This window comes from Taudactylus pleione, unplaced genomic scaffold (assembly GCF_031769625.1).
Source record: "Taudactylus pleione unplaced genomic scaffold, aTauple2 ptg000037l, whole genome shotgun sequence".
NCBI lineage: Eukaryota > Metazoa > Chordata > Amphibia > Anura > Myobatrachidae > Taudactylus > Taudactylus pleione.
Genome location: NW_028284439.1, coordinates 13428202 through 13440852, shown reverse-complemented (window position 1 = coordinate 13440852; position 12651 = coordinate 13428202). Strand labels below are relative to the sequence as shown.

The window sequence follows — 12651 nt, the reverse complement described above, 5'->3', positions numbered from 1 at the left end:
TAGACAGCATGGCGTTGATGATTTATTGAGGGCGCTGCGGCGTGATTGTGAGGAGTCAGTGGAGCCTGACACTGCAGTTGTTTTCTTTCCCTTCTCCATAATTTTAAAATTTGCTGATAAAGGGCCTGATTCAGTAAGGATCGCAACTGCGATTGCAATAGCGAAGATACCACAACATAAGGATGCCCACCTTACACACATCTGTAATACTTTGCAAGTCTGCAAAACCATTGGTAGCATTGAGTACAATCGCAGCCTCACGCACACTTGCACAAGGTCTGACCTTACCCAGGAATTGCTAACCTCATCGCACGCAGTGAAGCCCAAGCTTCATCTGGCATCCATGTGGCTAATATATGCATTGAAGTCAATGGTGGGAACCGCAGAATAAACTGTAGTAACCTGCGGCTCCCACTACTGACTTCAGTGGAGGAGCCCTTCATTGGCTGATAGAGGCGGGGGCTCACCTCTCTCAGCCAATGAACGCTCAGATACGGCTCTATAAAGGCAGAAGCCGAGACTGAGCGTTTCATTTGGGAGAGATCAACCATCCTGGTTGGTATCTGTTGTTTGGGTTGGTATTTGCATTTTTTTGTTTTCTGAAGACCTTGGATGCCTACTTTGGACAAGGGGACCACTCCTGGTAATGTAGGTGAGTATGTGTGTGTGTATGTATGAAATAAAACTGTACTTTCAAGGTGTGTGTTGTGTGTTTTTTTACACATTTCTTTGAACTACAGGTACCAGCAGGCCCTTAATGTCCCGCATGCTGGTACTTGTGGTTCTCCAAGTACCAGCATGTGGGGAGGCTTGCTGGGACCTGTAGTTCCACTGTAAATACAGTGTTGTTAATTCTATTTTTTACACACTACATACACTATCAACCCGCCACCTACCACCCTAGGGTGGCAGGGATAGCCCCGAGCTATCAGCCTAGGCCAGGAGTTCACTGGAGAGGGGGACCCCTTGATTGGGGGGGTCCCCAACTCCCCAGGGAATCCCTGGCCTGGGCTGACTAGCGGTCAGGACTGATGCTGCGGCTGGGGGGCCCGGTGAAAGGGCTCCACCTGGCTGTGGTATCAGCCCCCCGCTAGAAAGAGTCCGGCACTGGTTTTAATTATAGGGGGGACCCCTACGCAAATTCTTTCCCCCTATAATTTAAACCAGGACTGGCCCTGCAGCCTGGTTCTGGTACCTAATTTACGGTGGAACCCTACTCGTTTTGTTCCCCGTAATTTTAGGTACCAGGACAGGCTGGCAAGTCTGGGGCTGTTAGCCTTTTGGGGGGGCCTCACGTAATTTTTTTTTTAAATGAACCCATAGAACACATTTGCCATTCAGAAACATACACAAATCACACTGATTTGTGTATGTTCGATGGCAACTCGCAGCTCAGGAGGTGGTGCATTTAAAACTTCTATTAAGTCCCCGATTTAAGTGTGAAACAGGCGACTTTAGCAAAATGAATAATGGTAAATTCCCGATTTGTATTAAAAAAATTAAAAGTACTTCCAATTTGAGTCGATGGTGATATTATTTCTATTGTTCAAAACGGCCAAATTTGCAGCATTAAACCACCCGATTGCAACCTGAAAAAATGAAGCAATCACCCGACTTTAATGATAGTAAATTCCTGATTTGCAAAAAAGTTCACCCAAAAATGCAAATCGGTACCAACACGAATGTTAATAAATTTACCCCTAAGTCTTGTGCCGGGCGGGCGCCGGACCCAGAGAAAGGGCACTTCTGCGAGAGCCTGAAAAGGTGGCGTGACCAATGAAAAGGGGGCGTGTCTTTATTACGCGTCCCCTTTTCATCAGTCTTGGGGGCGTGCCTGGCACTTAAAGACATGCCGGGCAGCCCTCATGAGCCCGGGCATCCATTCACCGGCGGTGACTGCTGCACCGCCGTTTTCCCCACCCTCCGGTGGGCAGGGTGCTTTAGACCCTTTAGAAATAGGGCAGGGCGCGGCACCCCGCTGAAAGAGCCTAGCGGGAACGCTAATATAGTGTTTGTAGTAGCACTGCTTTCTTTTTCTTTTTATTGGTATCTACTAATGGGTAAGCAATCCCTTAAAGCAGCAGCTTTACAAATATCTCTTTTTGCCTTGCACCTAGAGTTATTTTCTACTGGCTTCGGCATGACCAGAAAATGGGTCGGCCACGCCCCCATTTTATGGTCTGCTCACTGTCGCTACCCCCCAAGCTCCAGCAGCATGTCAGTCAGTGGCTGGCTGGCAACTTTTAGCCTGGGGGGCAAATGCATGCAGGCGGCCCTGGCAGAGGGGTAGCATGAAGCCAGGGTGCCCGAAGAATGTGCGTGCTACGGCGCCCCCCCCTCAAGCGTTCCAGGAAGGAGGCGGGTCCATATGGGATTAATGTAAAGTAAAAATAAAGATTAGGAACAGCCCTGTCATGGTGCCCATATGCAGTGCCCCCCTGTGCCCCAGGAGAGGACCCCCTTATGCAGGCCTCCAGTAGTGATCCCCCTATGCAGTGCCCCTTATACAGTGCCCCCAGTAGTGGTCCCCCCTGTGCAGTGCCCCTTGTGCCCCCAGTAGTAAGCCCCTTATATAGTGCCCCCATTAATGGTACCCCCTATGCAGTGCTCCTTATATAGTGCCCCCCAGTAGCAGTCCACACCCCATGCAGTGCCCCCAATAGTGGTAACCCTTATGCAGTGCCCCTTAAATAGTGGCCCCAGTTGTAGTCTCCCCCCTATGCAGTACCCCCAGTATTTCCCTTTTTATAGAGCCCCCAGCAGTGGTCCCTCGATGCAGTGCCCCCAGTGGTAGTCCCCTCCCCCCTATGCAGTGCCCCTAGTAGTAGTCCCCTCCCCCCTATGCAGTGCCCCTAGTAGTTGTCCCCTCCCCTTGTAGTGCCCCTAGTAGTAGTAGTCCTCCCTTGTAATAGTAGCCCCCCCTTGTAGTGCCCCCAGTAGTAGTCCCCACAGTTGTAGTCCCCCCTTTGAAGTGCCCCCAGTTATAATCCCCAGTAGTGGTCCCCCCTTGTAGTGCCCCCCTGTAGTGCCCCCAGTAGTGATCTCCCCCTTGTAGTACCCCCAGCAGTGATCTCCCCCTTGTAGTGCCCCCAGTAGTAGTCCCTCCCTCTTGTAGTGCCCCCAGTCCAGTAGTGGTTCCCCCTTTGTAGTGCCACCAGTAGTCCCCCCCCCTTGTATTGCCCCCATTAGTAGTAGTCCCCCCCTTGCAGTGCCTCCAGTAGTGGTTCCCCCCTTGTGGTGCCCCCAGTAGTAGTCTCCCAATTGTAGTACCAGCCTCCCCCCCAGTAGACACACGTAGTAAAAAAAACAAAACACTTACCTGAATCCCCGCTACCCGCGGTCGCCATTCGCTCCTCCGTCTGTCCTTCCCGGGCCGGGCCACTCTGCATTATGGGAGAGACGTCATATGATGTCATGACGCCTCTCCCATTGCCCACTGTGGGAGCCGGAAGATGGAGCGGCTCCTGCAGTGGGCGCAGCAGCAGCTAATGAGAGTCTGACAGACTCTCATTGGCTGCTGATCAAAACAAACACACAGCTGCCGGAGCCGGTGGCTGTGTGTTTGTCACTTGTGTAGCGCTGACCGAACTCCGTCCGGTCAGCACTACATATGCGGTGCAGTCTGTGTCTCAGTGACACAGACTGCCCGCGGCCCTCATGACGCTGCGGCCCGGGGGGCACATGGCACCCTGCCCCCCGGCCCAGCCCGCCACTTGTTGCAGCTTTTGAGGCACTGCAACCAACATCTCAGAAACAGATCTGCACATGCGGAGTGCGGCTCCTGCACGTGCACAGATCAGCAAATATCGGAGTTGTACGTAAATATCGAATTTACATATATCTCTGAACTAGGTGGACACAGTGTCGATGCCGCATGCAAGCGGCCAATGTTTTCAGTGTGCGTATGCATTGGAGCACTGCAAATGCGACCCGGTGGTTACCACCGAAAGAAACAGAATGAATTTGGATGCAGAGAGAGAAAATTTCAGTGGGTGTTTCTGGGTGGTAACAGAGGGTGGCTAACCAGACATGGGCATGTTGTGGGCGTGTTGCCGTCAGCGACTGTTATACTGACACTGGCGGCCATATTGAGAAAGAGATTCTCTTCCTCTATAAGGGTGGTGCAATCTCCAATGGTGCAAGCGATGGTGCATCTTAATGCACACAGCAGCAGATTGGGCATCTCTATATAAATTGCATCGACCGCAGCATTACATAAAGATGCAGTCGCAGCTGCAATAGCGTACATCTTTCAATTAGGCTCTAAAATCGGGACTCCATATTTGTCATGGGTGAATATGTCATCTATAATGATCTAATGTCACTTTATATATAATTACCTTTCTAACTTGACTAAATTTCATGTAAGGCTTTTATGGCAAATCAATCTTACATGATATTGTAAACCTTTACAGTGATGTCAACCTCAAGCAATGAAAATCAGGGCATGTATGGCACATAAGATGAGTGTTTACACACACCTGTAAATGCTTAGGGGTCGATTTACTGAGGAACGGGCTATCTAAATAAAATTCAATTAGAGGAGAAAAGTCGGAAAAGTTTCGACTGTCTGACTTTCCGTCTCTCTTGTCTATTTCAGAGGCGAAAACTTTATACGCGTGTCCTCGCTTTTCTCCCTATTCAATTCCTAAACAGGCAAAAACGGAAAGCGGCGAATGCGTAACAGGCGGAAAGTGCTGTCATAATTGGGGAAATCAGTGTGTACCCCCAAAAAGATGCACTTACATAGGGAATCAATGTTGATGTGCACTAATAGCCCTAATAAAAGTGTTTGGGGAACTTAAGTAGTTTAGTTTGCTTCTTATTAGTGTCTTTGCAAAAGTGGTGAAGAATGGCATAAAGCAGTATTTTTTGGTGAAAATAACTAGTCCAGTCCAATTTGGGGTACTTGAAAATGGGTGCTATCATATTTTTATGTCTCTAAAGTGAACTTTTAAAAAAACGTGAAAAACCACCTTCATACATGCACCTGCAATCCCAAAAACACTTGGCCCCTCCTTACAGCACCCCAAGAAGTCTATTTCGCTAGTTTTTATAGTTGTCCCTCCACTTTTTCCTTTTCTCCAAAAAAATTAAGTTTTTTTGGGGGTGTTCTGAGGTAATTTAAAAAAAAAAATGTTGATTTGTCCTTTGGGGGCTGTCCCAAAGGTTCTGAGTCACTTCCCCACTTTTGCACCCCAAAATAACGATTTTGCTATTTTTTTCACCTGCTATACATAGGAGATACTTTTCCGAATATTACATTGCATTGAGTTTCCGCTTAGGTGAAATCGTCCTGGAATTGAATATGGAGATACTTTCAAAACAGGCGGAAAAACTGAATTTGCGGAAACTTATATCCAAACGGCACTTTTCGCCTCTAATTAAATCCGGCCCATAGAGTTAAACCACCAACAGAAACAAATGCTTAACCAGGCATTTTTTGTATTGCCATTTTAAAACTACCACTTACAGTAACTGGCTAATATTATTTCCAAAAACTGCTCAGAAATTGCCAGATTTTTATGATTGAATTAGGTCAAGAACATCCTTTTATAACCTCCAACATGATTTTATAAAAAAATAAAATAACATAACACAGCATTAATATTGATTTTATTATTGACCAGTGATGCTCGGACTATCGCAGCTTTGCATTTCCCTGGCGTGTATACACTGAGGGATTCAGAGCTGCTGAATTTGCATTTCCCCAGTGGCTGTTTCACTCTGCAGCCGCCGGGTGGGGTATGCTGCTAGGCTGCCCAATCAGCAGTGATCAGCTGCATGGCAGCATTGGGGAGAGGGATGCAGGGGGGCCAGGAGGTCCCTTTGTGATTGGCAGCTGCTGGAAGATTATCTAGACAGTAGAACAAACTGTGTGAAACATCCCAGATCCCTGAGGGCATATGACATATAGCGCCTGATTATGAGTCGCATTCAGATGCCGCTGCAGCTGCGTCCTTATGCTAATGCTGTGGTCGATTTCTTTAAGACTGAGATGCCCAGTTGCAGTGCCTTGCGCCCATGGCATTCCATCATTGCATCGCACCATTGGTGTATTCTCAGTATCACATCTCAGTATCACATCTCTGGGTTGAGATGGAACCTGAGCGCACAGTGAGCCCTGTCAAGAAGTAGATGGTCGTCCAGAGATGCGGCAAACCCCTTATCAAGTGTTAGCGATTCTGTAAGCAAATGCGAACAGTATTGCAAACATTGGTTTTAGGGTTATCGTGACTTTATGCATGCACAGTAGCAAAAACATCGATCAACTGTGTAAATATCAGCACTGTGTCCATCTATGCATAAAGTGACAGAGTCAGGATTAGCGGGGAGTAAATAGCCCGAAGTGACCCAGTATATGCCGGGTAAGTAAAATAATCTGTACGCAGGACAGTGCGGGGGTGGGGGACCAGTGACCGGCTGCGGGGGCAGCAGTCTGAAGTATCGGTCTTTTCATTAAGGTATGCACAGGACAGCATGGGGTGGGGGCATAGTGGCCAGCCGTGGGGGCACTGTGCCGTCAGCAGTCACACAGGGAGCAGGGGCAGAGTTTTTCTCCCTCCCCTTTCCCCCTCGGTCCCTGTGATTGGCTAGCACTCAGTGAAGGGGGCGGGGAGAACAGGAAGACAGGAGTCTTCCCTGTTCTTCTCCCCATGTGCAGATCTCCAGTATGCATACCATCAGCAATCTGCAATGATGGGGGAGCTGTGATGATGTGAATTGTATACTTACCTACTCTCCCTACTCTGGAAATCTCCTGAGGGGGAGGTCCTCCATCATTCTGCCCACTTCCTAGTAAAGTAGGCAGGATGAGGAGAACAATGCTGTGGAATTGCAGGTCTGTGAGGAGGGGTGGGGCCAATATGATGCACTTCTATGATATTTGCATCATTTTGAAGCTGCCGGCCAGGAGATTTGCCAACTCTTCCGTGTGGTACCCTAATTTCGGGAGCCTCTCGGCCATTCTGGGAGAGTAAGCAAGTATGCTGTTAATACCCAGTTTTGTTTCATTACTATGCTTTTACCCATTGTACAGCACTACGAAGTAAATTTATATAATAATAAATGTTATGCTGTTTTTTATTATATGTCATTTACAAAGGAAGTTATTCTTAGAAACAACAGGAAATGTGACTTTGCTACAGGAATAACATAATCTGCAACAGGACAATGATAGGCAAAGGACAGGTAAGGACAGGTAATGTTGCTGTAACTTAAACAAGTGTTACGTGACTATCTGTCATTTGGTTTAAATATCAGCTGCCCCAGGCACATGTAATGCCAAACACCTGCTTTGTAGTTTGTAATGTTTATCCCATAATATGCACTTTCTGAGGGGATCTGCATATTAAAATGCTTGTTTTATAAATACTGTTCAGAAAGTTAAGTCTGATATGTGAGTAGAAGCTTCTAATTGGTCACTAGGTGGCAATGTGACCCCCGAGTGCTACATTACATGCCGTGCAAAGACAAGCCACTAGATGGCAGTGTCCTATGTGTCCTTGGTGACTTGGCCCTGCAATCATGCAATGCTACATTACATGCCTAGTACGGCCAATACACTAGCAGCTCTGACTTCCAGTTCCACTTCCTCCTCCTGCTGGCGCCTGATTGGGTAACATGGGCCGAGGCTAGTGATGTCAACACAAACTTAAGCTGCCGCTGACTGCTCTGACTGTATTATAGTAGGTGCAGAGAGCTGCAGTCAGCCGTCAATATGAGAGCATCGCCCGTCCTGCTGACTGCTCTGGCAGCGCTCATAGCCTACTATGTGTACACTCCGCTGCCCCACACCCTGGCAGAGCCCTGGAAGCTCATGCTGATGGATGCCACCTTCAGATGTGCACAGGACCTGGTAAGTACATGCGTTTGGCTGTAGTGTAAATGGCATCCTGCAGAGAACAGCTGTGACAGACGTACAACAAACACAGGGCCCCCTGCAGCCACCTCTCACTGATCATCTGAGGTTATTTCATTGAATAAAAACAAGATCAACGCAATTAGGGTCACACTCCACGCGCCCACGACGTGTGTCCCCGTGTATTCGTCTCGGGTGTATATATCTGGCTGCAGGGGAGTGTGCTGGTGACCAACAATAGGCTTTGTGTAGTACCCATTACTGTCATGTTACACAAGGCTGCCTATTACTGTATATCTGATTGCAAATTATTTCATTGTTAATATCAGCTCCCTCACATGTACTAAATAAACCTGGTTTGGTTATTAATTGTACTTTACTACAAGACCCAAAAGTACCTAATCATATTGTACTTGTCCAGCTTTCCTTCTAATGCTAGAAATGTTAGTTAGTACATTCTGCATATTATACACATTCATTGTTCTCTCAGATAATATTTTGCAGCAATGTAGTTATGATCGTTATGTTATAATCAGTATAATCTTGAATTGTATTGTCTTTTATTACAATGTGTATTTTTGCAGAGTACAACAAAGAGTAAAATGAGGTGTCATCTCTAGTCACATATATGAAAAATGTCTGCTCAACAAAATGTGTACTAAGATGATAGCCTCATGGTTGTATTTTCCCCTAGTGCTACTATACTCGTAAGTGGTGACCTACAGCAGTACTTAGGCGTCCACATTCCATAGAAACCAATTACAAAGACACTCCTGGAATAATATAACATGGTATTGGTGAATGATACAGACAAACACTATGTTGCTGGGTACCTAATCTGCTCTAAACTGTTATCAGAAATCAAGACAGTCATTTAATCACTTCACAATCATTTAGGATGTATGTACTAAGCCTTGGAGAGAAAGTGGAGAGTGATAAAGTACCAACCAATCAGCTCCTAACTCATGTTACAAGCTTGTAACGGATACATTTAATATGGCGGCGGACGGGATCCTGGGCGTTGATATACCTATGCTGGAATCCCAACGCCCTGCATAATATTGACATCTGCATCCCAACTCCCGCCATCCCGAAGGTATGTATAAGTATTACACTTAGCCTGGGGATGGGGGAGTTAGGTTTAGGGACGCCCAGGGGGAGGTTAGGGTTAGTCACCCCCCCCCGGGGAGGGTTAGGATGCGGGGGGTGGGGGTTAGGGTTAGGCACCACCAGGGAAGGGTAAGGTTTAGGGTGTGGGAAGGGGAGGTTAGGGTTAGGCACCACCAGGGGAGGGTTAGGTTTAGGGTGCGGGAAGGGGAGGTTAGTGTTAGGCACCACCAGGGGAGGGTTAGGTTTAGGGTGTGGAAAGGGAAGGGTTAGGCTGCGGGGGGGGGGGGGGGTTAGGCTGCTGGGTTAGGGTTAGGCACCATCGGGGGGAGGGTTAGGTTTAGGGGTGGAAAGGGGAGGTTAGGCACCACCAGGGGAGGGTTAGGTTTAGGGGGTGGAAAGGGAAGGGTTAGGCTGCGGGGGGGGGTGGTGGGGGTTAGGGCTAGGATGCTGGGTTAGGGTTAGGCACCATCGGGGGGAGGTTAGGGTTAGGCACCACCAGGGGAGGGTTAGGTTTAGGGGGTGGAAAGGGGAGGTTAGGCACCACCAGGGGAGGGTTAGGTTTAGGGTGTGGGAAGGGGAGGTTGGGCACCACCAAGGGTGGGTTAGTGTTAGGGGGCGGAGAGGAGGAGGGTTAGGGTATTTATCTCCCCTGTTAGGATTCTGCACCTTCGGGTTTCTGGCGTCAGGATTTGAACTGGCGTCAGGATTTGAACCGGCAGCAATTCAGCCACCGGCTATTCATACCCAACCCCTTATAACATGTTTGAAAAATGACAGGAGCTGAATGGCTGGTACTTTCTCTCTCCACTTCATCTCTCTCCAAGGCTTAATAAATAAAGTGTACACAAAGCCGATATTTCCGTAGCGATAATCAGTAAACTGCACATGCGCCCAGGTACATTACTATCGTTGTTTGCAGCATCTCTTTATCTGCATTGTGATTGACAGTCAGGAACCGTTTGTGGGAGGTAACGGTGGTGGCGGCAAAAACGCAGACGTGTCACAACAGTTTTCAGGGTGTGTCACAGCCTGTGTCTACAATCCCATACGCAACAAAAATGTCTCTGGCATCTCGGTACACACGACCATAGGGTTACTCAGAAGGATGATTATCGAAGGATCTGCAACTTGTGCTGCATCTTTGTATGCAGCCACTTGAAGTTGCGATGCTGCCTGTGGGCGTCTCAATACAATCCAAGCAGCTGCGACCTTTGCATATTTTCGCACAGCAAATAAGTGCCAGTTGTTGTTTTTGTGGAGGTGTTGGGTTCATATAATAAATGGCAAAACATGGTAATGAAAAATATCTGTAAAACTGTTTTTTTCCTTTTAAATGCTCAAGTAACCTGACGCGACCCAAGAGCTCTGTGGAGTCATTGACCTGGTAAAGTGTCAGTGACTGTGTCCGACTCTTCACCCACTAGGCTGACTTCAAGTAAACCCTGCACAGAATAGTCTCTGAGCACAGAAATTCCTCCTGTAGCTATTTGCTAGTTGTGGTTTTAAAATGTGCAACATGTTGCAATATGCCTTAAAAATAACAATGAACCCCATGTATTCTTAAACAGTTTTAATGGGAATAGGTTAATGCAAGCTGCAATTATTTGTAATCCCTTCAGAATATCGACACGCGTTTCTTTAAGTAAATTGTGTAACATAAATATTTGAAGTACAGTAGGTCTTATTTTTTATAGGAGATTCTGGGGTCTATTTACTAAGCAGTGTTAGGAGACAGAGTGAAAAGTGATAAAATGCCAGCCAATCAGCTCCTAACTGCCATCTCACATTTTGTGTTTGAAAAATTACAGTTGGGAGCTGATTGGCTGGCACCTTATCACTTTTCACTCTGTCTCCTAACACTGCTTAGTAAATAGACCCCTCTGTATGCTATATGTTACATGTTCGTCTGAAGATAATCTGTTACCTTCTAACATGACGGTGGCAGGAGCTATAGATTACCCTGCAAGTAGTGAGGAGCGAAGGAGAATTTCACTAGTTTGCAGCTCTGTGGTCCCTGTACAACTGACCTTTTACCTACTTCTCTCACTCTTGGCAAATATCTAAGAGGATTTCTCCAACTGTTGAAAAATGTTATCACAGGACTTCAGGCACTGTAGTATGTGGTCATATGCAGCGTGACCTGCCACACCAGCAGCTAAAGTCATACATAATAGTACAGGGATGGCATTAAATGTTTGGAAAAGTTTTGTCAGTGAATATTTTTTTTTTTAATCTCTTGGTTGATATACAAAGAATAGTAAAGGGCATCCTAAAAAAATGTTGCAGTGTCATATAGCAGGTAGTTAAAGCTACCATGACTACTTTTTATGTGATATTGATCTGAAACTGTTTTGCTGGCAGAGTAATAACAAATAAAGACTATATTGATTGGAACTTATGATATCTGTGGGGGATGTATTATAGTGGCACTTAACGTGCTGCTATATCGCTTCCTGCTTCACCTCTATACTGAGGCGAAGCAGTGACGATGAGATGTATGAACATCTCATCGGCCGGAGAGGTGAAGTGTTCATTCCCCCCTCCGGCGATCCCTGCCTGAGGACATAGCGCAGCAGTCTACTGCTGATGCACTGTGTCTCCGTTCCAGCCGGCTCCACTGAGCATGCACGGGATCTCGCAAGTATAGCGAGATCTCACGTGCAGCCGGCAGCCACTGCAGCGCTGTCCCTGCTGTGGGGATAGGGCATCGCTGGGCTGTAGCTGTCAATAGCGACAGCAACAGCGGGCAGAACGGTCAGGCGAACTGACCATTCATATATGCTCTGCCGATTGGCACTGCTATCTTGTATCTTGTACAGCGCCCCTGTCATTTACTGTGCAATCCACTGATCATAATTCAGGGAGAAGCGGTATCAGCGCACATAATGTGCGCCGATAGCGCTTCATACATCTCCCCCCTTATGCTGTGGAGTTTTCATTTTATTGGGTCTGAATTTGTGATTTTTAATTCTTTTTCTGAAGTTGGTATTATTTTTAAGCAAGCACAGAACGCTGGTGCAATGCTGAATTGCTCTGGCGCTTGCATCGAGAAGAAACGTTAATTATCAGGGTCCGCTCGGACCACGATAATTAACATGTTGAATAGACTTCATAGTGTTTAGTGCTAACTAGATGCACATAGCTTTGGTCATATTTGTACCTACTGTAGCATACAAACCACATACAAAAAAAGTGCCTGGAAATTATTATTATTATTATTATTATTATTACTAGTATGCCCGTGGCGAACATTTTGCCAGTTTGAACCCTGAACTTACATACGGAAAATGCTTTGCTAGATAACATGTTAATACGAGGGAATCTGGTAACAAAAAATGTGTGTGGAACATAACCGGCTAGGCCAAGCCCTTTTATGGTGTCTGGGGATTTTTTTATTGTAACATTTCACCAATTTGTAAGTGCAATGATATTTGTCCATGGACTCTGAAGCAAAATGGACCGTTTCCAGGGAGAATTGCAGGCTAAGCCCCTATAGAACACCGCCTCACTGGCTCCCAGCCTCCTGCCAATCAGCGGCTGCCGGCAGCTCTTGTGGAAAGCAAAGAAAAGAGGCGTTGCTTTCAAGGCGCAAACCCAGTGCTGATTGGCTGGGAGTTGCTAGTCTGGAATTGACGTGTTGGAGAAAGTAGGTGAGGGAAGAGCGCCCCCTACGGCAGCAG

The 12651-nt window shown here is 46.9% G+C and overlaps 1 protein-coding gene across 2 annotated transcripts in view; it reads left to right on the top strand.

The window, feature by feature from the left end:
- NCEH1 (neutral cholesterol ester hydrolase 1) overlaps positions 1-12651 on the top strand; it is a 42724-nt gene that overhangs the window by 6483 nt on the left and 23590 nt on the right. The window contains exon 1 of one of the 2 annotated variants that reach the window (XM_088452334.1): positions 7601-7858. The exons of the other annotated variant lie outside the window; for it this stretch is intronic. Coding sequence (XP_088308460.1) covers positions 7721-7858 — 138 coding nt within the window. The 5' untranslated portion in view covers positions 7601-7720. Of the gene's footprint in view, positions 1-7600; positions 7859-12651 lie in introns of those variants that run through there. 2 annotated transcript variants of the gene reach the window in all.